The sequence below is a fragment of the Bipolaris sorokiniana genome, assembly GCF_000338995.1.
Source record: "Bipolaris sorokiniana ND90Pr unplaced genomic scaffold COCSAscaffold_5, whole genome shotgun sequence".
NCBI lineage: Eukaryota > Fungi > Ascomycota > Dothideomycetes > Pleosporales > Pleosporaceae > Bipolaris > Bipolaris sorokiniana.
Window position 1 is genome coordinate 722,980 of NW_006911899.1, and position 26,678 is coordinate 749,657.

At 51.2% G+C, this 26,678-nt stretch overlaps 10 protein-coding genes across 10 annotated transcripts; 6 read left to right on the forward strand and 4 right to left on the reverse strand.

Annotated features, from left to right (window-relative positions):
- The first annotated feature begins 211 nt into the window (after window positions 1-211).
- On the forward strand, window positions 212-3,860 carry COCSADRAFT_114426 (uncharacterized protein). The gene is made up of 5 exons (XM_007700468.1): window positions 212-322; window positions 439-589; window positions 646-746; window positions 796-1,599; window positions 1,647-3,860. Exons 1-5 carry the CDS (start codon window positions 230-232, stop codon window positions 3,771-3,773), a joined length of 3,276 nt encoding a protein of 1,091 aa, XP_007698658.1. The 5' UTR covers window positions 212-229; the 3' UTR covers window positions 3,774-3,860.
- A 625-nt stretch (window positions 3,861-4,485) lies between these two features.
- Window positions 4,486-6,744, forward strand: COCSADRAFT_35581 (uncharacterized protein). The gene is made up of 5 exons (XM_007700160.1): window positions 4,486-4,755; window positions 4,852-5,230; window positions 5,321-5,886; window positions 5,969-6,329; window positions 6,398-6,744. The coding sequence occupies exons 1-5, from the start codon at window positions 4,588-4,590 to the stop codon at window positions 6,646-6,648; spliced, it is 1,725 nt and encodes a 574-aa protein (XP_007698350.1). The 5' UTR covers window positions 4,486-4,587; the 3' UTR covers window positions 6,649-6,744.
- Window positions 6,745-7,463: 719 nt separating this feature from the next.
- COCSADRAFT_87502 (uncharacterized protein) lies at window positions 7,464-10,839 on the reverse strand (the record flags this gene model as incomplete). The annotated part of the gene is made up of 3 exons (XM_007700469.1): window positions 7,464-7,700; window positions 7,752-10,267; window positions 10,323-10,839. The coding sequence occupies 3 exons, from the start codon at window positions 10,837-10,839 to the stop codon at window positions 7,464-7,466; spliced, it is 3,270 nt and encodes a 1,089-aa protein (XP_007698659.1).
- Window positions 10,840-11,285: 446 nt separating this feature from the next.
- On the forward strand, window positions 11,286-12,892 carry COCSADRAFT_35583 (uncharacterized protein). Its single transcript, XM_007700161.1, has 2 exons — window positions 11,286-11,606; window positions 11,664-12,892. The coding sequence occupies exons 1-2, from the start codon at window positions 11,574-11,576 to the stop codon at window positions 12,831-12,833; spliced, it is 1,203 nt and encodes a 400-aa protein (XP_007698351.1). The 5' UTR covers window positions 11,286-11,573; the 3' UTR covers window positions 12,834-12,892.
- Window positions 12,888-13,181, forward strand: COCSADRAFT_170023 (uncharacterized protein; the record flags this gene model as incomplete). The annotated part of the gene is made up of 1 exon (XM_007700470.1): window positions 12,888-13,181. One exon carries the CDS (start codon window positions 12,888-12,890, stop codon window positions 13,179-13,181), a length of 294 nt encoding a protein of 97 aa, XP_007698660.1.
- A 252-nt stretch (window positions 13,182-13,433) lies between these two features.
- COCSADRAFT_139616 (uncharacterized protein) lies at window positions 13,434-14,828 on the reverse strand. The gene is made up of 2 exons (XM_007700471.1): window positions 13,867-14,828; window positions 13,434-13,809 (listed from the first exon to the last, which is right to left on the reverse strand). The coding sequence occupies exons 1-2, from the start codon at window positions 14,705-14,707 to the stop codon at window positions 13,781-13,783; spliced, it is 870 nt and encodes a 289-aa protein (XP_007698661.1). The 5' UTR covers window positions 14,708-14,828; the 3' UTR covers window positions 13,434-13,780.
- Window positions 14,829-14,901: 73 nt separating this feature from the next.
- COCSADRAFT_189332 (uncharacterized protein) lies at window positions 14,902-16,643 on the forward strand. The gene is made up of 3 exons (XM_007700472.1): window positions 14,902-15,065; window positions 15,124-15,329; window positions 15,385-16,643. Exons 1-3 carry the CDS (start codon window positions 14,987-14,989, stop codon window positions 16,393-16,395), a joined length of 1,296 nt encoding a protein of 431 aa, XP_007698662.1. The 5' UTR covers window positions 14,902-14,986; the 3' UTR covers window positions 16,396-16,643.
- A 731-nt stretch (window positions 16,644-17,374) lies between these two features.
- On the reverse strand, window positions 17,375-20,584 carry COCSADRAFT_25174 (uncharacterized protein; the record flags this gene model as incomplete). The annotated part of the gene is made up of 1 exon (XM_007700067.1): window positions 17,375-20,584. The coding sequence occupies one exon, from the start codon at window positions 20,582-20,584 to the stop codon at window positions 17,375-17,377; it is 3,210 nt and encodes a 1,069-aa protein (XP_007698257.1).
- A 1,820-nt stretch (window positions 20,585-22,404) lies between these two features.
- Window positions 22,405-23,652, reverse strand: COCSADRAFT_25175 (uncharacterized protein; the record flags this gene model as incomplete). The annotated part of the gene is made up of 3 exons (XM_007700068.1): window positions 22,405-22,951; window positions 23,001-23,155; window positions 23,197-23,652. 3 exons carry the CDS (start codon window positions 23,650-23,652, stop codon window positions 22,405-22,407), a joined length of 1,158 nt encoding a protein of 385 aa, XP_007698258.1.
- A 601-nt stretch (window positions 23,653-24,253) lies between these two features.
- Window positions 24,254-25,950, forward strand: COCSADRAFT_139628 (uncharacterized protein; the record flags this gene model as incomplete). Its single annotated transcript, XM_007700473.1, has 4 exons — window positions 24,254-24,384; window positions 24,610-24,880; window positions 24,933-25,079; window positions 25,142-25,950. 4 exons carry the CDS (start codon window positions 24,254-24,256, stop codon window positions 25,931-25,933), a joined length of 1,341 nt encoding a protein of 446 aa, XP_007698663.1. The 3' UTR covers window positions 25,934-25,950.
- Between the last annotated feature and the right edge of the window lie 728 nt (window positions 25,951-26,678).

Consider the following 26,678-nt stretch of genomic DNA (forward strand, 5'->3'; position numbering starts at 1 on the left):
CTTGGATACTACATGCGTATAGTGTACAGTAGTGTACACACGACTATACGACTACAGTGCACAAAGATTGGCTGGCGCGGTTGTCGGAGGAACGCGAGACCGTCAAACAAGATCGCGTATAGGCGATCCGACGCGCTGCACACTTTGCACGGGAACCAGAACAAGCTACTACGACTACGACTACGTACATACGCACTATTAGTTGCAACGTCGGAAGCCGAGGCCAACCATGCCAGACAGGCCCCCCACGGCAGACTTGGGCGCACAGCTCAATGCGGAACTGACGAGGATCATCAAATGTCCATATCCTCCCTCGCTGTCTGTAAGTACTGTATCAGTATTACCGCATCTTGCACCATCAACCAACTATATGACTCGTCACTTCTGTATCCCGCCATGGTTGGTTGATAGATAGTCTGACCAACATCTCACACACAGCCTCTCTCCCATCTACTCGCGCGTGCCGACCTACCCACCATCCGCGCTTCTATTCATCACCGTTCCCCATGTGCCCTGGCTGCCTTGGCCAAAATCGTCCGCGACGCCTTGCCGCTGACGGCTTACACGCTGCGTGTCCTGCATCGTCTGTGTAAGCTTTTGACCGCTTCTTGTTAACACATCGGCTGACCGCCTACCCCTATGCAGGCCATGCACCCGAGTTCCGTGACCAACTATTGATTCGCTACCCGGGCCTGCTAAACGGTCTGTTGGAGAGGGCTGTTTCCTCCAAGCAAGACTTCAACGATGTGAGTAGTACAGACTTTGCCACCATCCCACCCCCTAACTCAGCACCAGCTCGGGGAACTATGTGTGCTACTTCTGTCGTGCCCTTTGCCAGAGGCAATTCCCTTGCCTGCCGCCGCACAGAGTTTTCTGCTCAACGTCTTTGAAAAGGCTTCACAAAACCCAAATTCCGATGCCTTGAAGTCGGTATATCGCATGCTCAATGGAGCATGCGCTCAGCTCTACCGTCTCCTTCCTAGTGCTGCCAGACGACGCTTCGATACCGAGCTATGTCGCATCTTGCAAAACAATGTATCTGGCGAGTCGGCCATGCTGCTGTTGTGGCTGTGTGGCATAGTCATTATCGTTGAGCATCCAGAAGGCATCCAGCCTGCCCACGCGTTCGACACCAGTCACCAGCCCGTCTCTACCCAGACGCTAATGCAGCAATGGGTAACACCATCCGGTCAAAAACTATTTGGCTCTACCAAGGACTTGTACAAGAATATACAAATGACGTGCTTGAATATCTTGTGGCTCCTCAAAGCCCCCGTTGACGACGACGAAGAAGTAACTGAAGGCTTGCGTATTGCCTCTAGAATCATGCAATGTATCGACATAGACATCAGAGATAGTTGGATCAAGCATGAAAAGGGGGCACTGCTTTTTGACAAATGCCGATCGAGGATAGAAGAGTCGGCTTCTAGCCCCACCATCCAGCTGGAGGCTCTGTCTTTCTTTGGCCAGCTTTCTGGCTCAAAGAAACTGTCCCAAAGTACAGTGATACGGTATGCATCATGTGTCTTTGATGCTGTCTGTACAGCGGAGCCAGCCGGCATTTCCGAGCTGCTATCAGTATCACTTCCTAAATTCGGGGTAAGCACATTTGAAGCCATTGTGAACCACTCAACTGATTGAGACAGGCATATATCCCAGAAACCCAGGCACTGTTTTCCAGTGTCCTAGATGCATGTGCTGAACAACCAAGCCCCAGGCACATGTCCAATCTTGTCAGTTTCATAGATGAGCTCACCGCTGCCACCCTGTCTTCTTCCATATTACGAGGTAATGTACTACGCGGTTTGTCGTCAAAGAAATTGCAAGATAAGATCTGGCGTCTTGTGCGGCTCGTGCCGGATCATCAAGCCGTCTGCACCCATGTGGGATCGATCCATCGGCAGCTCATCGCTGCTACCCTTGCTTCTCTGATCACTATCATCCTTGCAGCTGAGCCAGGAGAACCGACGTTACCTCAGACCCTCAAAATGTCTCTTGTGAAGGCGCAACGGGATCTGCCGCTTGTAGCGGGTGCTTGCCCATATGCCTCTGAGACGCCAAAGAACACACCCATATCACTTTTTCAAGCTGCAAATACACAAAACCCTGGTCAGCATTTGGAAGACTGGAGTACACGCCTTGAATCAGAACTACAAAGCCAGGGCAAGTATCAGAGAGACGCCATCTTACGTTCAGTAGCACAGATTTGCACTGACCTCGAAACGCGCTGCAACACAGTCGAAGAGCCGCTACGTAGGGAGAAAGAAAAATCAACCGAACTCGAGGAGCAAAACCGCTCCCTGAACGATGAAGTTGAGTCATTACGAACACAAAACGAAGACTCCATCGATCAGCTAGAAGGCTTAGAAAAGGAGCTAGAAGATCTGAAAGAAGACCAAGGCCGTTTACAGGAGGAGAATGCTACCATTACCCAAGAAAAGGAGCAAGCGCAGTCTAGGGCCAAAGAGTTGGAGACACTTCTCAAAGAGTCAAAATCGAATGCGAACGAAGCGCTCAAGGCTGCACAGGAGAGTTTCAGCACAAAGGAGCTCGCACTCCAATCAAGTATTCTTCAACATGAAGAAGATAACCGTGTCCGTGATTCACAGATACAGCAGCTGAACGATACTATCAGTGAGCTAAAGCAATCTGGAGCTCAACGCGAGAAGGACCACACCACGCTTGCCAAGGAATATGAGAGTCTCCAACGTCGCTGTCAGGATATGGAAGAAATGCTTCAACATGAAAGATCAAACGCCGCTAACCGGAATGACGGTGTTGTACGTCTCGAAACACGAGTATCAGAATACCGCCGCCTTCTAGAAGAGAAGGAAGCTGAGTTGGAAGAAGCCTTGAAAAATTTAGACGCATTGCAAAGCATGCACCAAGAGCTCCAAGAGACATCGGAAGCCAAGCTCAAAGACCTAGCAGCTCAGAATACTAGCGATATCGAGGCACTTAATGAGAAAGCCGAACACGTTTGTAGGACTCTTGAAGATCAACTGCAGAACGCTCTGGAGGATTACCAGCAAGAACAACATGACCACGAAAAGTCGCGTCAACAGATTGAGCAGCTCCAAGAAATCATTCCACACCTAGAGTCTAGAATCCAAGAGCTCAAAGACTTTTGTAAAGAGCAAGAAGATGAACTTGAGGAACGTAGAGCCATCCACAAGAATGTGTTGGCACATTTTGGTGTCTCGTCCCAACAACCACTAGCCATTCGCTCTGCGTCTCGATCCTACAAGGACATTGCCGCGACCACGACTACACGTGAGCCGCGAACTCAACGGCGACGCAAGTCCGCCTTTATTGCACCCCAGAACATCACGCCAATGGCAGACTCGACTACAGAAGATACTACTGAGGCGTCTTTTGAGTCATCTTCGAAAGCCAACATCCCAGCAGCCAAACGCTTGAAACCACGGCCGGCTTTCAAAGTTCCCACCATGCTTACGCCGTACGCTCAGAAGCCCGATTTAGTCTCTAAATCCGTCTCGGGCAGGACATCACCCAGTAAGCGTTCAGCGCTGCGACAAATGTCGCCGAACCGGCGGCATACAGTTGGGGCTTCAACGGCTGAGCAAGGAGATAATGATACCACTGACGCGAGTGCGTTGATGGAGAAGCGGGGAGAAAGTCTCCAGGATATCGAGTATGCAGACTTCGATACCGATGAAGAGTTCCTCTCTGACACGCCACTTACACCGGGATTTATGGCAGGAACAGGTAGAATTCCTAATGAAGACGAGACGTTTACGAGTGAGCTATGAGCAATGTAAGACAAGAAGAATCGGAGGATCTATTGGACGGACTTCATAAGAACTAGACCATCTACGTCGACGTCATATTACTAGACGAAAAAAAAGGATAATCCTCAATCAAACCATCAGCCATGTACCTACTATGAAACCCGCATTTACAAGCGACCCAAGTACCTCGTCACCCACCAACACCCGCCACCATCCGCCCACGCAACCCTCACACTTCCCATCCCAGTCTATACGAACCCACCCCACTCCAATCGCCCATACGCGCAACGCGCACAACCCAAACCCCCACGCCTACCACCGGAATACCCAAAACGAATAACCCCGAACCACACTGCAGCAAACTACTACACGCGTGTCCTAGTACCCAAACTAGCGGGGTCCCCGCACTACGCACTACTACCCGCCACACCTAATTGGCCCACTTGCAAGGTATTCCTGTTCCGCACACCATCGGCAAACCTGCTGAGATACGATGCGTGTCGCGACGGGTGTTGGTAGCAGAGTAGGTGTAGTGTGTGGAGAGGAGTAGAGGGTTAGCTGAGCTCCGCACGTGTGGTGTGTGTATGTGTGTGCGTGGATGGGGGGAAAGGGCGGGGGACTGTAAGTTTGGTTGGGAGTTGGGGACCGATGAGCTTAGATAAGTGAGAGAAAGATAGTTAGATGGAGATGAGCTTGATATGAACCTTTATCCACCATCTAAGTCTATGCAAGAGCATAACCTGTATATACCCCCGTTCCCAATCCTATTTTCATTTCTTTATCCACCCCTTGTACCGCTCTCAATAGCCTTCGGCTGAGTAACAAAGGAAAAGAGATGGCGTTCGATACAGAAGTTCTGATCATAGGCGCGGGAATGAGCGGTCTCGGTCTCGCCGTCCAACTCATCCGCACGTACAATCTCCGCACCTTTGAGATCGTGGAGAAGAGTGAGGATGTGGGCGGAACGTGGAACGTGAATACGTATCCGGGGTGCGGGTGTGATGTGAGTTCTTCCTCCTCCCTTTCCTTATCCCAAATGATGGCTTTATCACATAAAGAGAAGAAAGAGGGAGGAAGAGAGAAGTTGATGAATAGTTAGGTCGCTTCGCACTTCTACTCGTACAGCTTCGCATTGAATCCAGACTGGAGCCGCAAGTACTCGCACCAGCGCGAGATCCAGGCGTATTTCCAGGACGTAGCAGAGCAATATCGAGTCCTTGAGCATATCCGGTTTCACTCTACTGTAGAAAAAGCGGCATGGAATGAGAAGGATAAGATGTGGGAAGTCGAGGTTTTGGATTGGAAAACGAAGGGGAAGACGGTGCGGAGGGCGAAGATTCTTGTGTCGGGGGTTGGAGCGCTGTCTGTGCCCAAGGAATGCGACATCCCAGGCGCAGAAGTGTACAAAGGACGGTTATTTCATTCTGCAAAGTGGGATCATGGGTTTGATTGGGGTGGGAAGGATGTTGTTGTTCTCGGTATCTTTCCCCCCCCCCCCCTCCTCCTTCCCCCTACTCTATACATACAAATCCGAAAGCCAGATGAACTTCTACTAACAAAACCGCAAGGAAACGGCTGCTCCGCCACCCAATTCGTCCCCATCCTCGCCAACCCCCCCAATCCAACCCGCACCCTCATCCAATTCAGCCGCCAAGCTCAGTTCCTCTCTGAACGCCAGAACCCCGTTTACTCAGATACCTTCAAAGTCATAATGCGCTACGTCCCCCTCGCCATGCGCCTCTACCGCCTAAAATTCTACCTCGATATGGAGCGCGACTACAGCGGTTTCTCCATCGACTCCGGACACGCCATCCGCCAGGCCCTAGCTAAGGAAAACGCCGCGTATGTAAAGAACGTGGCGCCGCCGCGGTACTGGGACGCACTCATCCCTACAGTCGAAGTGGGTTGTAAGAGAAAAGTGCTGGATACAGATTACCTAAAGACACTCTGGCGCGAGAATGTCGAGCTTATATTCGATGATGCTGTGGCAAGGATATCGGAAACGGGGGTTGTAACAAGGGAGGGGAGGGAGATTAGGGCGGATGCCATTGTATTGGCGACGGGGTTTAAGACGCAGCAGATGTTGGTGCCGATGGAGATTGTGGGGAGGGATGGGGTGGGGTTGAGGGAGTATGTAAGTCACTTTCCTTACTACTAATCCCCCCGAGTTTGAGTGAAGATAGTAGGAGGATTTTGATGATTGATGACTGAGACAGTGGGATAAAACCTCGCGCGGCGTCGCACAAGCTTACTTCGGCACCGTTGTGCCGCACTTTCCCAATTTCTTCATACTGATGGGTCCGAATACCGTTACGGGCCATCTCAGCGTCATCTACAGCGTCGAGTGCCAGATCAATTTCATTTTGCGTCTTCTCGATCCCATTATCAAATCGCTGCCATCGTACCGATTGCGCTCGTGGGTTCCGAGCTTCTTCGCCGCGGCGCCGGCGAGCGTCGAAGTCAAGTCTGGAGCCGCGGCTGCAGATTCCCGATGGACACAAGACGCAGCGAAGAAGCTGGTCTGGGCGACTGGATGTGTGAATTGGGCTGTTGATGCTAAGACAGGGCTTAACAATAGTAAGATAATTTTCTCTTCGCAAATCACTTGTTTTAAAAAGAGGTGGAAAGGCTAATACTTGGTGTAGTGATGTATCCAGATTGGCAATTCATGTTCTGGCTCAGGAGCGTGTTCTGGAAGAAGAATGATTTTATATATTTGGATAAGGAGACGGGGAGGGAAGTTAATCCGCATGCGCGGAAGACGGCACTGAGGCTGGTCACTGTTGCAGCGGTTGCAAGCGGCGCTCTTCTGGGCCGACACTGGATAAGAGATGAGCTGCCTCGCAGGCTGAAGGACTTTGACACACGGGCATTGCTGAAGAGCTTGAAAGGGTAGATTATAGTTGGGCACCGCTATCGGCCTACATAGGTACATACATACATAAGTCTGCTCCTCCTACCGCTCGCCTTAAATCACGCAGAGCTAGCCCAACCCTATTCTTGTAGCCAATGACGTGCCATTATCTTCCCAGCTCGCGCTGAATCCGCGCCGCAGCTGATGTCGGAGCCGGGTGAAGTGGAACGGGGCGAGTGGGTGATAAGCTTTTGGTCAGTTAAGAAAACAGTATTCCGTATTGCGGTTCACCCAAGTACCGCCGAAGAGTAGGGTAATAATAACTACAAGTAGTTTTATAAAGGCTCCTGCGCCTATAATGTGATACTATGCCAGGTGGGATATTCAGGCGAATAAAATATCTAACGTATTAACTTAGATAGTTATAGTAGAAATTACTAAAGTATGTGTTGAAAGAGATTTTTGGATTTAGATGCTTACTGACGGACTTTGCTACCGCCTTTTCGACTAGCGGAGAGGTATCTACAATCTTGCAATGTGTTCTAAAGCACAAGCACTTGGACTAGTTCTCAGTGTCGTTGAAGAGAGGAGATGGTGATACAAGCGAACCATGTACTGTTTACTCATGCATCCAAGTACTAGAGTGGATCAAGGCACACATCGACACAACAACCATGAGAGAGAGGAAACATGCGTTAGATGTATATGACAACACTCATCAAAAAAAGAGAAAGGCTCATTGCCTAAACGCCGCGTATGCAAAGATACCTCCCATCCATGTGCCTCTAGACGATCGAATGACAATACATGGAACACAGTGAAATAAAAGAATCTCACAAGACCCTTTCTGTACCCTACTATCTCTTCTCCACGAGCAACAAATGCATAGCCATGTAGGCCAGCAGTACGAATACACCACCAAACACACCCAGCCCGATACAGTCGGTCCACAGCGCTTGCGTGTTGAAGCCAAACGAGCTGAGGATAGCTGAACCAGGGACTTCAATGTCGAGACCATACTTGTGGTCGATAAGAGACAAGTATTTGACTTCGTTGACAATGAGACCTTCAAAGGCGTAATGGAAGATTGACAACTGTAGTTGTTAGTACATATAACCTTGAATAACCCAGCGGATGAGACTTACAGATTGCAACCATTTGGCTACACCAGGAATACTATCCTTGTTCAAGAAGAAGCCAGAGAACAAGAGACTGAAGAGCATGACAAGCACGCCGATCAAGTTCGCGACTCCGGAGTTGCGGAACACGATACCGATGAAGAGGAAAATGGCCGCAGCAGCGAGGTTGAAGAGAACAAGGAAAAGCGTGAACTTAAGGAAGTTGGGCCAGGCGGGAATGAGGCCCGTCATTGGGTAAACAATGATGCCGAGGATAATGGGTGGCAATAGACGAAGTGGGATAATGTCGAAGATAACCTTGGAAGCAAAGTATGCTGGCGGGGAGTAGTAGCCCTTGGCACGCTCACGGGTAAAGAGTAGCCTCTCAGGTGCAAAGACGGTGAGAATGGTCAAGCTGCTGAAACCGAAGAGAGAGAGGACGAACAAGAACAGACCAAGACGGTTCTGGAATCCCTTGATGTCGTCCGTGAGGCCATAGAAGAGGAACCCGAGGAACACGGCCAGGACGATGGCGATGGCGTAGTGGGTAAGCATGAGCATCGGGTTGCGGTAGAGATTGCGCCATGTGCGTCGAGACAAGATTTTGAACTGGCCAAAAAAGCCTACCTTCTTAAACCCCTTGAGCTTGCCTGCTGCAACAAAACCATTGACCTCTTGGTTTCCATTCGTGCCATTAGCTTGGTTGGCGTTTGCGACTGAAGTAGCAATGTCTTCGCGAATTCTGGCCGCGACCTCGGAGGAAGAGTAGGCATTGATAAGAAGATCCAAGTTGGTTCCAGTTGCGCCGTTAGCAGGGGGTGGGAGCTCATCTGGATCTTCGAGAATCTGAGGAGGTACACCACCTTGTTGACGAGTAAGTTTCAGCCATTGAGCTTTGATAGCGCCTCGACGATCATAGGGTTCTTCGTCAGTCTTAGGTGACATGGTGCCATCGTTGGTGGTAGTAGAAGTCTTCTTGCGTGTGAATAGCTCGCGTTCCTGCTGCTGCTTGATAGATGTCCTGCGCTTGCCCTTGGGTCGCATCATGCTAGAGTTGCTGGGACTTCCAGCAAGGTCTCGCTCAAGCTCAGAGGTATTGATGCTAGGAATAGACTTGACGGCGATTGCACTGCTTGCGCTGGTGGTGAGTCCATCGCGGTTCAGATCACGGTTGAAGAGAGAGCTGTCCTCGTCAATGGGCTGACGTGCTGTACTTGCATGCATGGTAAGATCGACAATGTAATCAGCGATATTGAAACCAGGTGGGCAAGTGTAGCCAAGCTCGTCAAAGTAGGATTGGCAGTTCTCAAAAGGTCCAGAGTAGACAGTACGGCCCTTTGCGAGCAGAATCAGCTGATCAAAAAGGGCTACGATGTTAGAGCGCGGCTGGTGAATGGTGAATACAACTGTTCGGTTGTAGTTCTTGACCAGATTGACGAGACACTCGACGACGTTGAAAGCGTTGAAAGCATCCAGTCCACTGGTTGGCTCATCGAGGAAGAGGATGCTGGGCGAAGTGACAAGCTCACAGGCAATACCGACGCGACGCTTTTCTCCGCCAGAAATGCCACGACCACTTTCTTCTGAGCCGATCTTCTGGTGACGAATGTGGTAGATACCGAGTTGGCGTTCTACATCTTCAACCCTCTGCTGTTTTGAAATAAGACTCATTTCCTTTGGTAGGCGCAGTAAAGCCGAGTCAAGAATAGTTTCGTGGACGGTCAAGGTAGGCAGCAAGGTATCTTCCTGGTCGACAAAGCCAATAACGCTTCGGAACTCGTCATCGCGAACCTTTTCTCCGTTGATGTAAAAATCACCGCTGTCGACACCAATTTTGCTCTTACGGGCGAGGATATCCAAGAAAGTGGTCTTTCCAGCACCGGAAGCGCCCATGATGGCTAGAAGCTCTCCGGGATGGACCGCACCAGAAATTCCGGAGAGAATTTGCCTGCCGTTGAGATTGTATGCCACGTTTTCGAAGAGGAAAGAGGCTGGCTTGTGGTCGGCTAGCAGCTTCGCATCCTCATCCTCCTCATCGTCTGATAAGTGGATGGGGCCATAACGCTGCGCCTCGGCACGATGGGTGAGGTACCAGATAGCCAGGATAGCTGCGACGATAAACAGAGCACAACCGGCAATAACACCCGCAATGAGAGGCGTATTGATCTTCTTGATGGGCCTTTCGTAACCGGGTACTTCAGTCTGGTACAGACACTCGCCAGTGTCGCATTGTAAGAAGATGCTTTCGTCGCCAAAGATGCTCGAAATGAGGTCATTCATGGCAGGCTCGGAAAAGACGCTGCCGCTTTCTTTCTTGTTAATGGCTGAGATACCCCTGAATTCGGCAGGACCCTTGATCGACTCCCTCAAGAAGTCGCCAATGTCGACAGAGCCATCCTCTCCGCAGAGCATCCTGTCGGGGATACACTCGCACTTGATGTTCTCACATCGGTACTTGGTGATGTTGCGATCGGCTTCGGCGGTAAAGTAGGCGGCGCACGTGTCGAGGGCGCAGTAGAAGGATTCCCTCTGGTCAACCCAGACTGCAAAGGTCAGCAAGAGAGCGAGAGAGTGAAAGTAGGTGTGGGTAACACTTACACTGAAAGTTACACTCTTCGGCCTCGGCGTTGCAAGAAAAGGTGGCCTGAGGCTTCTTCTCCTTCAAGGTATCGAGGATCTTTCTGTTGGTAATGTCACAGATCTGGAAGTTTTCCTTGACCAATTGGCCGTCCTTGTAGCAGACTCCACCCTCGCCATCGGGCATCATGGCGTTGCAAGCATCGTTGGTCTGGCAGACGTTGCAGTTGATGCCAGACCAACCTTCTGAGCATTCGCATTCCTTTGCGCCTCCTCTGGGCGAACGGTCCTTGCCATCAGGCAGAGCGCCACAGAGTGGCTCTGAACAGTCCTCGCCGCCAAATCCAGGACCGCAGTTGCATCGTCCGTTGGCCTTGCTACAGTCGGCAAACTGCTTGCACTTGAAGTCCTCGAGGTTGCAGTTGAAGCATGGGGGGCAACCATCAGGCCTATCGCCATAGATGGAGAAGAGCGACTGGGGCGACTCGGCGAGGGAGTAGTTTGCAAATGTCTTGTGAGCGGTAGATGGGGATGCCATGCCCAGCACGACAGCTGCGGTGGCGGCGAGCGACGTCGCCCAGCTTCGTTGGCGCATCTTGTGTGTTTGTGTGTATGCGGCGCAGAGCCAGCGATAGCAGGCAGCTGCGATCGGACCGACGCGTCGCCGTGATAGTGGCGCGACAGTAGTAATAACAACTGACTGTCGAGGATAGAAGTGCAGCACCTGTCAAAGGAGCGGCAAGGGAGCTGGACGAGCTCGTGTGATAACGACGAGGGACAAGACACGGCCACGGAGCTAGGACTGTGATGGTGACCAACACAAGGCGGGTTGCTATCATGGCGATTGCGCCATGATGATTCGCCGACGAGGCTGGGCCTGATTCAGCCAAGTATTGTAGCGGACCGCCCGACCGAGGCACACGCCGCTCCCAGTACCTGGCGCCCTCGTCATCGACTTGTTGCTGCCAACATGCAAAAGACGACCTCGGTGCCTATGCGGGACTATTACTGCGGCTCCATACTACCGTCCTTGGAGTATGCTCAACTGCCATGGTAGGCCCATCCCTAGTTTAGTTGCCGTTGGAGCGAGCCATGTGGCAAGAAAATGTCCGTTCATCACGCCCTGCGAACTACATAGTAGACCCGCTCGAATGGAACCATGCGGAGAACTATTTGAGCGCCTAGTGCCAAACACCAGAGTAGACTCCTGGAGCATCATTGCCAAATATTCTTTCTACCCATAGTCAGTAATCTCATCGCATCCAGCACAACATGGTCAAAATCGACAAGTTCGCAGTCGAGTCCGTAAGTCGTTCCCCGCATTTCTGCCATCTGATGCGGGGCAAAACTGACCACTAGGAGTGGATGGACGCATACGAGACAAAATGCAAGTACAACATTGCCGAGACATGCTGTGCGTCAATCTCCGTCGACCAGCTACGCGACCTGTCAGAAGATAAGGACAGGCAAGTCTTCGATACTTCGCGTGTCCTCAACTATGGCGCAATTAGAGGAAGCGACGACCTGCGGAACAACCTTGCCCGACTCTACTCTGTAAAAGTTACAACACCACTCCCAGCCGAAAACATCCTCACCACCGCCGGTGCGATCCAGGCGAACTACCTGACTGCATACACTCTTGTAGGACCTGGCGACCATGTCATCTGTCACTACCCCACCTACCAATCTCTCTACGATGTGCCCAAGCAACTAGGTGCCGAAGTAGACCTATGGAAGGCCAAGCCAGAAAACAACTGGATACCATCAATCGAAGACCTGAAAGCCCTCATCAAGCCAAACACAAAGCTCATCATCCTCAACAACCCCAACAACCCCACCGGCGCAGTCCTCGGCAAGACCTTTCTTCAAGATGTCGTCGCCATTGCCTCGGAAAAAAACATCACCATCATGGGCGACGAAGTCTACCGTCCCCTCTTCCACTCTATCGGCCCCCTAGACAAAGAATTCCCGCCCTCCCTCCTCTCCATGGGCTACAGCAACATCGTTGTCACAGGTTCCATGTCCAAAGCCTACTCTCTCGCCGGCATCCGCATCGGATGGATCGCATCACGCAGCTCGGACCTGATTGAGAGGATTGCAGACGCACGCCATTACACCACAATCTCCGTGTCCTACTTTGACGAGCAAGTCGCAGCCTACGCTTTGCACTCATCGACTATACACGGTCTGCTTGCGCGCAATATCCAGCTTGCCAAGACGAATCTGGCGCTGTTGGAAAAGTTTGTGATTAAGAATGAGGATGAGTGTGAGTGGGTCAAGCCCGTGGCTGGTACGACGGCATTTATCAAATTTCACCGTGAGGGTAAGCCGGTGGACTCGGTCGACTTTTGCAAGAAGCTGCTTGAAGCTACGGGTGTCATGTTTGTACCTGGTAGCACGTGCTTTGGAGACGAGTTCAAGGGGTATGTGAGGATTGGGTTTGTCAATCAGACGGATGTGGTCAAGGAGGGTTTGGATGCTGCGACAAAGTTTATACGCAAAAACTTTGATGAGGTAGAGTTGGCTGCGTGATTGTCGTGTCCCCTGTGATACTGGAATGAAGAATACAATTTACACTCGTGGAATATGGATATGCTCGTCTCCGTAGTGATTGGTACTAGCATCTGCCTTGTTTTTCTGGTCTGGCTAACCGCCTCAGCCACACTAGCCAGATCTGCTAAGCCACACCCAACCAGCATCCCGACTCGATCCCACAGCACGCCTTACAAGGCAACCCTACTGCGGCTCCTTGCTACGGCCTCTCAGCCACCCCCAAACAACAAACCATCATTCTGCCTGCCTCACAAAACGAAAACAATAAAACAGCCCCCGTCTCCCCCCAGACCCTCGTCACTTCCATCTCACCCACTCACACTGTGACACTTACCTATCCCCAAATCAAACCAAACCAAACCAAACCACAAGACCTTTCATGTCCTCAACCGACTCTCAAAAAAAGGATGCCTTGACCTCCGTCCAAAGCATCGCCTCCACCCAACCAGACACCTCCTCCGCATCTCCAACCCCATCTTCCTCTTGGCGCTCAAAACTGCACTTGCACCTGCACCGCCCCACACCACCCACCGTACCCGGAAAGGAGAAATGGCGAGATGCGACACTAAGTGAAAAGGAGCGCTGGAAGGAGTGGAACAAGGCAAAGGACAGGGAGCAAATGAGAGGGTGAGTCTTTTTTTCTTATACATGTTGTTGTTGTTTTTTTCCTTGGGGGCTGACAGTGAAATGAATAGGTCGACGATAGGGGCTTTTACCGAGTTTTACAAGGGAACGGGCAAGACGGGGTATTGGCTTGATATAAGTGAATGATTCTTTTTTTCTCTGAAGGAAGAAGGATGAAGGATGGAGGAGGTTAGAGGATGATACCCATTTTGAGTGTGTTTGATTTAATTTTACATTGCGTGTTGGTTGGTTATACATTTCATATGTGTACAAGGGTCCATAATCGTACAGTAGTAGCCGTTTTATTCTTCGGCAATGAGTCTATCGACAGCTGGCAAAGCAGTTAGTGTCAGTCTTGTGTGGGATTGGACAGGAAGAAACAATTTACCTTTGCCATCCTCCATCAAATACCCCGAGCAATCAATCTTCCAGTCTTCGCCTTGCACCTTGACTTTCGCAATACCGAAGCGCAAGACTGCGAACTTGAATCGCAAGAAGAAGTTGGTCCATTTCTGGTGCACCCATCGGGCGGATCCTTCCCAGACTCTTGCTGCGACGTTCAAGTGGCCAAGGTCATCCCATAGTTTCTGCTTTCGAAACCTTTCTGCCTCGAGCAGCTCTCGTACCATGGGCTCTGTCTTTTCGCTGATAGTGGCCTCCCCCAGTTGCGAGTAGATGACACGCTCTTTGGACCATGGGGCTGCTCTGACCGTCATGCGTAATTGTATGGGTCCGCCCTGCAAACTAGGTATGACCTCCAGTATCCTCATGCGATTGGTAGGCGCGGTGCAGATATAACACCCGATGGCGATAAAGGCCGCACCGACAACGACATAGGTAGGCCGCACGAAGAACGGCACCTCTCTATCTTTGATGTCATTGTTGAACTTCATAGAGAAGGCGCCGACGCCAATCCACAGGGCGCCTGTGCCATACACTTTGGCATAGTACCATTTGTTGCGCGGGGCCTGGTATATCAAGACGGGCTGACGGGTCTGGGCCACTTGTCGCAAGACAGGGTCATTGCTGACAAAACTCGACTTGAGATTGCTTTTATAGGTGTACTGGTAGCGGCGGAGGGCGGAAGAGGCGAAGAAGCGGGCGCTGCGCTGAGCCGATGTGGATTGGAAGGACTCTGGCGTGCCGAAGAGGGCGGCGCGGAGAGATGAGGGGAGGCGGAACGTGTTGATGCGGAGGAAGGCATCGAAGCCCCGGGGAAAGGCAGGCATTGCAGGGGATGGGTGAGACTTCACACTATTATACCATTGAGCGCATCGTATAGCAATTGACTTCGGCGACTGCAAGTCCGTCTGTTGTCGTATGAGCGGCTTTGCAACCGTGGGATTCTGGTGTTCCGATGGTCTGTAGAAAATGTAACCCAGCAAAAACGGGCGGTCCAAGCGTGCCCGCTCGACACCTCCGAAGCTCATCCCGCGCTCAACATTTCTCATCATCGACGTCCGACCGCCTGCCAACCCTCCACCCACACACAGGCCAATTGATTCCCCATGGCTTCGCTCGCCGCAGCATGCAGGGTTTCGGCACGCGCTGCCTCACAGCAGTTGCGCAGCCATGGCGCTCGGAGAGGTAAGAAAGAATCGTTACACTACGGGGAATATAGAATACTCACGGGAATGGGATACAGGCCTTCATTCGAGCCCGGCTTCACTCGCCGCGCAAAACTTCAACATGCCTGCCCTTTCCCCGACAATGACCGAGGGCAATATTGCGACCTGGAAGATCAAGGAGGGCGACTCCTTCTCCGCCGGCGATGTCCTGCTCGAGATTGAGACCGATAAGGCACAGATGGACGTTGAGGCCCAGGACGATGGTATTCTGGCAAAGATCACCGTATGTGCACGGGAAAGGCCAGGGTGACTAGTCGGAAAATTAACAGCGAATACAGGTCGGAGATGGATCAAAGGCAGTCAAGGTTGGCACACGGATAGCCGTCACCGCGGAGCCCGGGGACGACTTGAGTTCGCTTGAGATACCCGCTGAAGACAGCCTCGCGCCAGAGAAGGAGGCTGAGGCCCCCAAGGAACAACCCAAGCAATCTGTGTCAGTGCCCAAGGAAGAGCGGACATCTGCATCACCCGCAAAGTCGGACGCTTCAAGTAAAGCCTCGAGCGCCAAGGCTACAAAGCAGACCTACCCACTATACCCCTCCGTACAGCATCTCTTGGAAGTAAACGGTCTGCCCAAAGAGGAAGCCAACAAGATCCCCGCTACTGGACCCAACGGCAGGCTACTCAAGGGCGATGTGCTAGCATACATTGGCAAGATTGAGAAGTCCTACCCTTCAGAACTCGCTGGCCGCTTCTCCAAACTTTCCCACCTTGATTTGAGCAACATCAAGCCCATGGCCAAGAAGGAGGCACCAAAGAAGCCTGCAGCCGAAGCGCCCAAGGTTGTCGAGGACTTGCCCGTTGAGCTGGCCATGCCCATCTCTCTGAAAGCAGTCATGGAGTGCCAAAAGCGCGTCAAGGACTCAATAGGTGTCTTCCTCCCGCTATCCACCTTTGTCGCTCGCGCAGCCGAGCTCGCAAACGAGGATCTTCCCAAGTCCAAGACGGCCAAGCCATCAGCAGACGAGCTCTTCAACGCTGTCCTCGGCCTCGACAAGGTCTCTGCAAAGTACTCCCAGGGCAACTTCTTCCCCCAAATAACCGCACTTCCCCCTACCAGTCTCTCTGCTCAGCCGCCAGCACCAAAGAAGTCCGACATTTTGGATATTTTGGCCGGCAAGAAGCCCAGCCCGCCTAAGCGATCTACCTTCAGCGGAGCAGCAGGCGTCGCAGGTCCTCTCAACGTCTTCAGCATCAGCGTACCAAAGGGCGACGAGAAGCGCGGCCAAGTTTTCCTCGAGCGTGTCAAGGCTGTACTCGAAGTCGAGCCAGGCCGATTAGTTGTATAGAAGAATATGTCTGTCCCTCTTTTTTTTTCTGCCACCATCACCACCACCGCCCACTTTATGTAGCGTTTGTATAGTAATGCATCTCCACTGGTTGGGTCAGAAGGTGTTTATACTTGAGTATCTACTATACCTGCTGTCGTTTTTCTTTCTTTCGGTAGTCCACGATAACAGTATCATCATGCATGTTTAAACCCAATGAGAATTGAGGTGACAAAAGTACCTAACTTACCTACGTGCTTCACTTTGCCCCTCCTTTTTTTTTCGAACCATGCGGGTTATCCGCTCATCCACTAAACCTCCCTTGTGTGTGTGTGTGTGTGTGTGCTGATCAGGTGTCGTCGAAAATGCCGCAATTCTACACTACCTACGTGTAAATACCGCATGCGGTAAACTTAAAACGGATGGAGGGTCGCAGCGGTTGTTTAGCAGGTTTCAAGTCGTTGACCTCGCCGTTTATCTTGCGGTATTTTTTTTTCTTCTTAAATTCTTCTTCTTCTTCTTATCCTTTCTGCTCTCCATTGTCTCTCGTCGTTTTTTCTCGTTGCTCCTTACAACCCCCCCTCCCCCCCCTCTTCCATATGGCACGTTGCTGTGTACTCACATGTGAAATATGGGGAGTTGCTAACGAACCTCAAGACGAGAAACTTTTGAAGGATGAGAGAATTACAGGATTCACGCAAGGCGCAGAGAGAGATAGGTCTGTTGAGAGATTTTTGATTGATTTGGGTTGAACATGTTTAATCGTCATGACACACCTTTTTTTTTAAGAAAAAATCTCCTCTTATGATTAGCTTCGCATTCTACAAATTATGTCTTGCAATTTCCTATTACCAGCCTCCATCAAGCCATCATGTTAAACCATGATGGCGAAAACATTGAACTTTTAATCAGTACAAGATCATGGCTACTCATGTTCCCGTCATCACACCATCCTCCCCTTTCTTCTTCTTCTCATCCACTTTCCTTATATCAAGCGTGTTTAAGCCTTCTCACCACCAGCACCGGTCGAATCTTTACTGTAGTATCGACCAAAAACTCGATCCTCAATCGCCATGTTCTTGTCGACCTTTCCGGTTCCTTTCCTGGCTACCTGGCGGCGGAAATAAACACGCTTGCACCACTTCCACAACTCAATGCCCGCAAAGAAGACGCCCGTCTCAACAAACACGATGCCCCACTCCCAAGAAATGGGTGCATGTTTGAAAACGACCGTGTTGAGCGTTGGGATGTAAATGAGCGGGAAGAGAAGGACAAAGCCAACGATAATGGCCCAGAACAAGAACTGGTTCCTCCAGACATCTATCATCCACTGGGTGAAGTAGCGCTTGCTGCCAGGCTGCATGCGGAAGAAGGACCGACGCATGTCAATCATCTCCCACGCAAGGAAGAGAGCAAACCATGTCAGACAGGCGAATGTGCAAGCACGGGCACGGAACACTAGTTCGCACTGCTCAGAATACGTCTCGTTGCAGCCTACGCCGAGTTCGCCGTCACCGAACCCATATACGACGAGGACGAAACTGGCAAGACAGAGGAGCGTGATCCACAGACCGTAAACCACCATGTCGACCAAGAACTCCATGGTGAAAATACCAGTCTTGAGCGACTGAGGAGGCCGCTGCAAGATATCAGGAACCGCGCGTTCGAATCCCAGCCCCATGTCCGGAAGACCAGACGTAGCCATGATGATCCAGACAACCTGTACAGGAGCAAGCGGAAACACCGAGAGCCCAGTTCGGTCTTTGAACGCCAGACCCACGAGAAGCGTACCAGCCTGCGCCACATTTTCCGCCAGGACATGCAACACAAACTTCTGGATATTGTCAAAGATGCGGCGACCTTCTTCGATAGCAGCAAGAATTGACGCAAAGTTGTCGTCGGTAAGGACGATATCGGATGCTTCCTTTGCGACATCGGACCCAGCTTGACCCATGGCGATACCGACGTCAGCGCGCTTGAGCGAGGGAGAATCATTGACACCGTCGCCAGTCATGGCACAGAAGCGGCCGCGGCGGTGCAGAGCCTCTATCATACGGACTTTTGTGCTGGGCGCACACCGGGCGACTACGAGCGGCAACACGGACAGTTGGTCGACCTCATCATCGCTCAACTTGTCGAACTCCGCAGCAGTCATGACAAGCGTCTTCACAATATCGCTTCTGATTCTCCTGTACCGATCGGCAGATGGCAGGATACCAACTTCGATAGCAATGGCCTTTGCAGTCTCCGGGTGATCACCAGTCAACATGTGGACCTCGATACCCGCCTCGTGGCACTGACGCACAGCGACTGCAGATTCCGGGCGAGGCGGGTCGTAAAGGCCGATGAGGCCGCGGAAAACAAGTTCGGATTCGACAGTGGAACGCTGGACTTCTGCTCCCTTTTCTACGTCGTGGGGGTACCGCTTGCTGGCGAGGGCGAGTACGCGCAGGCCGAGACCGGCAAGAGCTTCCATATGGGACAGGATTTCCTGGCGGAACTCTTCGGTAACAGGCTGGGAGTCTTCCTTGCCATCAGCCAGGTAGGTAGTGCAGCTCTGGATGACGCGTTCGACAGCACCCTTTGTGAAAGAGTAGTTGCCGCTGGAATGCTTCATAATGACCGACATGCGCTTGACATCCGAGTCAAAAGGAAGTTCGACGAGATCCTCCCACTGAGGAGCATCGCCCTTTGTCAGGCCGAGACGGTTCATGCCGAAACGAGAGGCGAATACTTGAATGGCGATTTCGGTTGGGTCGCCATGGGCCTCCCAGGCCCCGTCGTTTTTTTGCTTGACGGCGGCCAAATTGGCCAACGACGCAACCTTGAGGAACTCGCCAAACCCAGAGTGATTATGGCTCTCGAGCTGGTCGACAGATACAAGCTCACCGCATTCGTCGCCGCCAGCCTTGAGATTCATCTTGCCAGGGGCCGATACGCCGAAACGAACGTTGCCAGCAGTAGGGTCTTGAGGGGCGGTCGAGTCCTCGATGGTGTATGTCCCAATGCCGGGGATCCACGCACCACGGGCAATCATCTTACCCTGAGTCAGCGTTCCAGTCTTGTCAGAGCAAATGTCTGTGACGCCGCCAAGAGCTTCGAGTGACTTGAGGTTTCGGACAATGACGTGGCGCTGGACCATAGACTTTGTGCCAGCAGCCATTGTGATGGTCAGCACCACGACCAGACTGGCTGGAATCATAGACAACCCGGTTGCGACGGCATAGATGATGACTTCTTGACGATTGCTAAACTTGTTGGCTGCTAGGACAATTATGGCGCAGATGACGGCAATGAAGAAGAGCAAGACAGCGAGCTTGGACAGCTTCTTCTGCAAGGGAGTTCCAACATTGAGTCCCAGGAATCGTCCAATGGCGTCGGTTGTGGTGAGCGTGTATGCCTCGAGATAGCGATGGGGCTTTGCCTTTCCATTCGGCTTGCGTTTGACTGGCCGAACCTTGGACTGTGTTTCGCGGAGCTGAGCAGCAATGGCGCCAATTTCAGTATAAGCGCCAGTCGCAAACACGATACCCTTGGCGCGACCCTTTGTGACGTTAGATGAGCTATAGGCGACGTTAAGGCGATCACCAGGCCCAGTAGCCTCGTCAAAAACGGCTTCTTCTTGCTTGCGTACAGGGAGGGACTCTCCAGTCAGCAAGGCCTCGTCGGTTTCGAAATTGACCGCATCAAAGACGCGCATGTCGGCTGGAATCGTGTCGCCGACCTTGACCTCAATGATATCGCCGGGAACGACTTCAGCCGAAGGAACGGTAATCTGCTGGCCATTGCGAATGAGGCGCGCAGTGGGAGAGCTGAGAGAGCGAAGCGAGTCCATGGTCTTTTCGGCCGACCATTCCTGGAAGAAGCCAACGACAATGTTGAGACCAATTACAAAGGCTACGACACCACCTTCGATCCACGACTTGATACCGAAACTGACGGCCATGGCCATGATCAGGACCAGCGTCATGGCGTTGGCCACTTGGGCGATGAGAATCTTGATGGGAGAGACGCTCTCAGCTTCTCCCAGCTCGTTAGTTCCGTACTCATCGACGCGGCGTTTGGCGTCGCTATCGTCCAGACCAGACCATTCCTCCGTCTTGAGCTCAGTGACGACTTCTTTGACAGTGAGGCTGTGGGCTGGTTTGGACATGGGCTTGTTCGCCTGTCCACTGACATGCCCCTCGAGAGAGGTAGCTTTCTTGCCCATGGTGCAAGTTTGAACGTTTGAACGTTTTGTGTTTTTGTGTTTTTTTTTGTTTTCTTGATATTCTTCTTTTGAAAAGGTTACGTGAACCGTTGATGACTTAGGGTGATTGCTTTGATACGGCTAACGAGACCAATCAGATTTGGAGAGTGCTCAGCGTCAACGCTCTAGTTTTGTGCGAATTCTTGCCCGGCGGACTATGGCCGCGTGGACAAACTTGGTGGATTGGGTGTTGAATGTAGTATACATAGAGAACTTCAGCACGGGGCGGGGGTGCAGACTCCTCCTATATCAATGCCGTGATTGGCAACTTGGGTAAGGTAGTAAACGAGTTGGGGTGGTAAGAGAGCTTGGGAAAGAGCTGGACTGTTGGAGAAGAGTTGAAGCAGACTTTGTGAGAGCAGGAAGTTAGGGAGAAAATTTAGGGAGCAGAGGAAAGAAAAAAGGCAAGAAGGCTACCAACATATATGCGGAGCAGTGGGGAAGCTCGGTGTACGACGTCGTGCCAAGCATGCCCGGTTCACGCCAAGGTCGATTCAGATGGAGGCGGATGCCAAGGCGAAAACTTCTCTCCATGCCTCAGTGTGCGGACAGCCATTGGGTGCCTGTCGCGATAGCAGATGCACGGCCGTACGTAACCTGGATGAACGGCATCTGGGCTCTTGGCTAGTGGGTCTACCTGCCTCTTGGACGTCTCCGGTGAGGGCTTTCCCGTCTCAGCTGTGGTTTGGCGAACGAGTGCGAGGAACATTTCGCGAGGCCAAGCTTTGGTGCAAGCACAAGCATCAAAAAGCCCACTGCAGGCTGCTATGTAGGCCGCCTGGGTGGAGGCTCCGTGGCGGGTTTCCATGGGCACAGAAGGTGGTGGTTGTGAGCAAGGCCGAAGAGCGTCAGTAGTCGCGAACAATCTCTCCGCCAACCGATGAAACCGGAAACCCCAGACCAAGCGGCTAGCCCACCAAAACGAGGCACCCTGCCTTTGCCATAAAACATGGCCACCATGATGATATCATTTCAAACCAATGCGCCATGAGACAAACGCGCTGACTCTGCATTTATTTACTGTACCAAGGTGCACATGTATCAAGTCGGATACTGCTGCTAAGTATACACCTGCAATGTTGCAATACCAAGACCGGCTTGAAGCGGCCTTCATACCGTCAGTGCTGGGCGATTTTACTTGCGCCTTCACTGGTTAGTAGCCAAGAGACAATGCAGGAAAAGAAACAGCCAAGGATTTTGCACCGGAACTGACTCGTAGCATACATAGAAATAAGTAGATCTTGCTCATCGCCTTCCCAGCTCAGCTGCACAATGGCACTCAACAGTGCCAGGTACTTACAGCTCCTCTCCTTGGCATGGCCTCGGTTACTCAAGCTAACAGTATTTGATTGGATGCTGAAAATCTACGCGATAACGCCTCTTACATACCGTGTATGGCACAACCCTGAGGTCAGAATGACTGCACACCGGACGTCCTATGTAGTATGCATGTATGTACACGTACATACATATGTAGCAACCACATGTATACAGACACCAATTCATCTTAGGTGAGTGATTAGGTACACAAATCTCGACGTGGATAGCAAAAACATACGACAGCGGAGATTCGCCAGTGGTGGGTCACCCACTTCACTACTAATCCATCGCTGAAACGTTTATTGTATGGGGAGGAGCACACGGCATCTGGATTGACTCTTTGCAACATTTCCTTTTGTTTTCGGTCCATCTATACTGCGATTGTGTGGGTCAAACATGGCTGCACACCGCCATTTCGAACTTCCCACGTTGATTACCCCAAATACATGTGCATTTGCCTTTCAGATATCCTCAGGTCCAGCAAGGCCCAACGCCTGCCTGCGTGTCGGCGCATCCGCCTTGAAAAACGGCTTCTCAGCCAATGACGTCACCCTGGTTCCGTGCCTCGGCTCACTTCCTTCATAATCCCAACTGGCGTTGTGGATAGTGATTCTGTTGTCCCAAAGCGCCGACGTTCCTGGCGTCCATCGGAAGCGCACTTGAATATCGACACTCTTCTCGTATACATCAAAGAGATAGTTGAGGATTACGTCACTCTCTGCCTTGTCCAATCCGACAATGCGTACGGTGAAGGCGCGGTTGACCCATAGTGCCTTCCATCCCGTGGCAGGATGCACGCGGACCAGCGGGTGAACTCGCTCAACGTGCTTTGGACCGGCGCTGGGGTTATCCCGTTCAAGATATGGGTGTGCGCTACGGTACACTGCCTCTCGGCCGTCGATAATCTTCCTGAACTCGGGAGACAGCTTCTCATAAGCGGCATAGCCTGAAGCCCAGAGAGTGTCCCCTCCAACCTTTGGGATGGTGTCGTTGTGCAGATGAGTTATACTAGTCTAGTTAGCCGGAGGATCATTGAATTTAGATCATTATCACATACCCGGCGGGTTGGCGTTCGTGCACCAAGTCAGTGTGCCACTGAGATGCTCCGCCTGTCTTCCTGAAGCTGGCAGGTACCTCCGTCGCCTGGAGATCGGGCCAAAGAACAGTTATTCCAGGTACGCCTGGGACGTGAGGAACTTGCGGCTTCACTGACTATCAGCATAATCAACTCCATGATGGGAAGGATGACATACGTGGACTTCGATTTCACCATAGTGTTCTCCAAGCTTCTTTTGCTGTTGAGGCGAGAGATCTTGGTCACGGAAGAACACAACGCTCCTCTCAGCAATCAAAAGACCAAGTTCGTCCTTCTGTTGTTCTGTAAGATCCTTCAATTGCAGTCCAACAATCTCAGTTCCAATGTGCGCCGTCAGATGAATGACTTTCTTTGCAGCACTGAGCAGTGCCTTCTTCTCTGGATCAGCTCGGGAGCCGGGGTCAATGTGTTCCCGATCATAGTCCCTGATCTTGTACACATCATCGAGGTAAAGTGGCTTCGCCGGCCTGTATGGATAACCGTTGGACAAATCGATGCCTGCTTTCTCAAGCCTCTTTCTGGCTGGCTCGGGCAGCTTCAATGTATCCTTTCTTGGCTGAACAGTGTCATTCTCTTTGATGTGTTCAGCAACGGGAATTGCGATTGGTGCCATGTTGATGATTGCTGTGACGAGGCTGAGTATGGCGAATGTTTCATGATACCATCACTTCTTATATCCAACCCGATTGCTTCCCCACACATTGTCTCCTCACAGCTTAGAAATACATTTCCTGTATCTATTGGATCTAGTCGGTTACATCGCGTGGTGGTTGCATGCTGGCGATGCCTATGGGTAGTTGCGGGGTCAATCACATCATTCAGGAGATAATGACGAATATCCAGTCAACATCTCCCACCTTATCTACTGGATGCCGCACCTGGTTCCTCAAACAAAAGTTGTGGGTACTTGCATTTGTTTCTAGTTTGGTGTGCCGGTGCCTCTTACAGGTTGTTCTCGCAATAGTGGGTGTTCATGATGCCATACATGTTCACCACTACGCTTTGCGAACCTTAACGCCTCTGTCATTGCGTGATCTATGCTGATAAATGCAATGTTGCACAATGGGAACAAAGAGCGCGGAGAATCGGAAATAATAAGGTTTGGCAGTGGTTCGTCTCGGGGCTGATCTGACCGTGGCCAATTGAGGAAATGCGCTCAACCATCGCGGAAAGCCCCAACGACGTCCTTATCTCACCTTAGCAAAATCTCCACTATGGCTCTCCCTTCGAAACGTGTCGCTGTGATCGGTGCAGGTATCAGTGGTGTCGTTGCTGCGGCCCACCTCAAGAAAGAAGACATCGATGTCACCGTCTTCGAGCGAAGTAGTGCTGCAGGAGGCATATGGTAGTTTTCCCAGTCATGCCAAAGTATACTGTCAACTTACCTCAAAGAAGGTTGTACGATGAGCGAAAGCCTCTTGAGCCATTATATTCAGCAGTGCCAATTTCGAAAACTGGCAGTACATATGCAAGTGAAGACGCGGAAGATGTGGAAAGGCGGATCCACGCACCACCAGGGCAAGTTCGGATGTTCGAACATTATGTATATTCCATGACTGACCGAACGTAGTCCATGCTATGTTGGCTTGAAAAACAACGTGAGCACCCGCTTACTGGAAACCACGTTGAACAGGTTTCCGGCTGGAACTGACGACTATGTAACGCACGATGTTTTGGCCGATTATATACAGAAAACCGCCATTGTGACAGGAGTGCACGAAGCCACAAAATATGATACGAACGTGAAAAATATCTGGAAAGATGGCAATTCATGGTCAGTCGAGACGACGATTCTGCAAACAGATAGTGCTGGTATAGAGAGGTGGAACACTTCTACTCAGGTAAGTGCTTCATTGATCATATAATCAATTATTCTAGTTAACATGAGTGTAGAAATTCGACGCTGTAGTCGTTGCTTCGGGGCATTACCACGCACCACGGGTTCCAGATACCCCTGGTCTGGTAGACTGGAAGAAGAGATGGCCAGATAGGGTAGAACACTCGAAGCGCTATAGAAAGCCCGAAAATGCCGAGAGAAAGGTATGTGTTGAATATGCTAAAGAAAGGATCCTTAGATCAAACCCAAACTAACGCGTTTGCAGAACTATCTGCTTGTCGGTGGAAGCGTCTCAGCAACGGATATTGCGCGTGAGCTCGGCCCGTATGCCAACAAAATCATCCAAAGCCAAAGAAACGGAAAATTTGATCTTCCTACTGTAATGCTTCCCGAAAATGCCTACCGAGTCGACGAGGTGGTGTCGTACGATGCGCCCAGCGCAGATGAATCGAAGCCATTAGGCCCCTCGGAAGCGATACTAGGCACAGTGACTCTCAAATCGGGCGAGAAACTCTGCGACATTCATCATGTCATACTTTGCACAGGCTACCACATCACATTGCCGTTTCTGCCTCAACTTCATTCGGACAACACGCCGGCCGACCAGGCAGACGATACAATGTTGGTGACTGATGGAACACAGTTCCACAACCTTCACAAGGACATCTTCTATATCAACGACCCTACAATTGTGTTTGTTGGCGTGCCTTTCTTCACTGCCACATTCACCTTGTTCGAGTTCCAAGCCATGGCCGTTGCCAAGGTGCTCTCTGGCCAGGCGAAACTTCCAAGCCAAGAAGCCATGCGATCCGAGTACAATGAGAGATTAAATACAAAAGGCTATGGCAAAGCATTTCACAGTCTACGGGAGCAAGAGGCAGACTACGTTAATGAGCTTTTAGCTTGGATCAATGCTGATTTGGAGAAGGCTGGCAGAGACAAACTCAATGGGCACAGCAGTCAATGGCACACTGCAAAGGCAGAAATCATGGCAAGGATGAAGGCGCTTTTCGCCACACCTGTCTTGCAAAAGAGACTCGAAGTAACATGTCTGTAGAATGAATTGTATCACGTGACTCTTAATATTCAACATCCCATCTACCCCAACTGACTCGTCAAAAAGCCACCACAAACGTCCAGACCCTCCTTCAATTGCCGTTACATCCATCTAAACATGCACTATCTGTTGAGGCAATACCGCAAAATCCAGGTCATACAAAATGCCTTATCTTTCTCCTCAGGCACGCCATCCAGCTACTCAATGACGCCAACATGTGACCAACACCACCCACGCCCGCACCATGCAACCACGGCGTCAATCCCACAAATTCACGCCAAAGAAAGAAAAGAAAGTAGCACAATTCGGATATCTTGACCCGAAGAGCAGGCCATGTGCAACCTGAGAAAATGTAACAGAGGGGGGGAGGTCATGTTTCTAGCTAGAATGGTTTCCCCACGCTCCATCCAAAACCCTTGTCAATGTCGCCATAACATCCCCAGTATGTCGCCTTTTCTTTTTGCCTCACGCCCTCGCATCGAAACACATGCAGCCCCCACCCCCCCGCTAGTTTCGCCAGCGGGCCGCGCCTGCCATGAGTTCTAGGCGGTAAATTGAAAGAAAAGCCAATGTTTCTTGCGAAAAGCTTGGTTAACTAACCCCCAAGTGTATACCTTGAAAGTAGCTTGATAAAAGCAAGAGTGGTTGCTTTTGCTTGTAATCAACCTGGGCTCTCCTTTTTTTTCTCTTCTTCTTTGCGTTGATATCCTAACGACTCTTACTTTGTTACACTCGTCCTGCGACT

What these genes read in the sequence shown, in the direction of transcription:
- COCSADRAFT_114426 (XM_007700468.1), top strand. Translation starts at nt 230, where the DNA reads ATGCCAGACAGGCCCCCCACGGCAGACTTGGGCGCACAGCTCAATGCG. An exon ending in CATATCCTCCCTCGCTGTCT is followed by an intron (nt 323 to 438) that starts GTAAGTACTGTA and finishes TCTCACACACAG; the next exon opens with CCTCTCTCCCATCTACTCGC. An exon ending in TATCACTTCCTAAATTCGGG is followed by an intron (nt 1,600 to 1,646) that starts GTAAGCACATTT and finishes TGATTGAGACAG; the next exon opens with GCATATATCCCAGAAACCCA.
- COCSADRAFT_35581 (XM_007700160.1), top strand. Translation starts at nt 4,588, where the DNA reads ATGGCGTTCGATACAGAAGTTCTGATCATAGGCGCGGGAATGAGCGGT. An exon ending in GGGTGGGGTTGAGGGAGTAT is followed by an intron (nt 5,887 to 5,968) that starts GTAAGTCACTTT and finishes TGACTGAGACAG; the next exon opens with TGGGATAAAACCTCGCGCGG. An exon ending in TAAGACAGGGCTTAACAATA is followed by an intron (nt 6,330 to 6,397) that starts GTAAGATAATTT and finishes TACTTGGTGTAG; the next exon opens with TGATGTATCCAGATTGGCAA.
- COCSADRAFT_35583 (XM_007700161.1), top strand. Translation starts at nt 11,574, where the DNA reads ATGGTCAAAATCGACAAGTTCGCAGTCGAGTCC. An exon ending in ACAAGTTCGCAGTCGAGTCC is followed by an intron (nt 11,607 to 11,663) that starts GTAAGTCGTTCC and finishes GACCACTAGGAG; the next exon opens with TGGATGGACGCATACGAGAC.
- COCSADRAFT_139616 (XM_007700471.1), bottom strand. Translation starts at nt 14,707, where the DNA reads ATGCCTGCCTTTCCCCGGGGCTTCGATGCCTTCCTCCGCATCAACACG. An exon ending in TTTGATGGAGGATGGCAAAG is followed by an intron (nt 13,810 to 13,866) that starts GTAAATTGTTTC and finishes CTGCTTTGCCAG; the next exon opens with CTGTCGATAGACTCATTGCC.
- COCSADRAFT_189332 (XM_007700472.1), top strand. Translation starts at nt 14,987, where the DNA reads ATGGCTTCGCTCGCCGCAGCATGCAGGGTTTCGGCACGCGCTGCCTCA. An exon ending in CAGCCATGGCGCTCGGAGAG is followed by an intron (nt 15,066 to 15,123) that starts GTAAGAAAGAAT and finishes AATGGGATACAG; the next exon opens with GCCTTCATTCGAGCCCGGCT. An exon ending in GTATTCTGGCAAAGATCACC is followed by an intron (nt 15,330 to 15,384) that starts GTATGTGCACGG and finishes CAGCGAATACAG; the next exon opens with GTCGGAGATGGATCAAAGGC.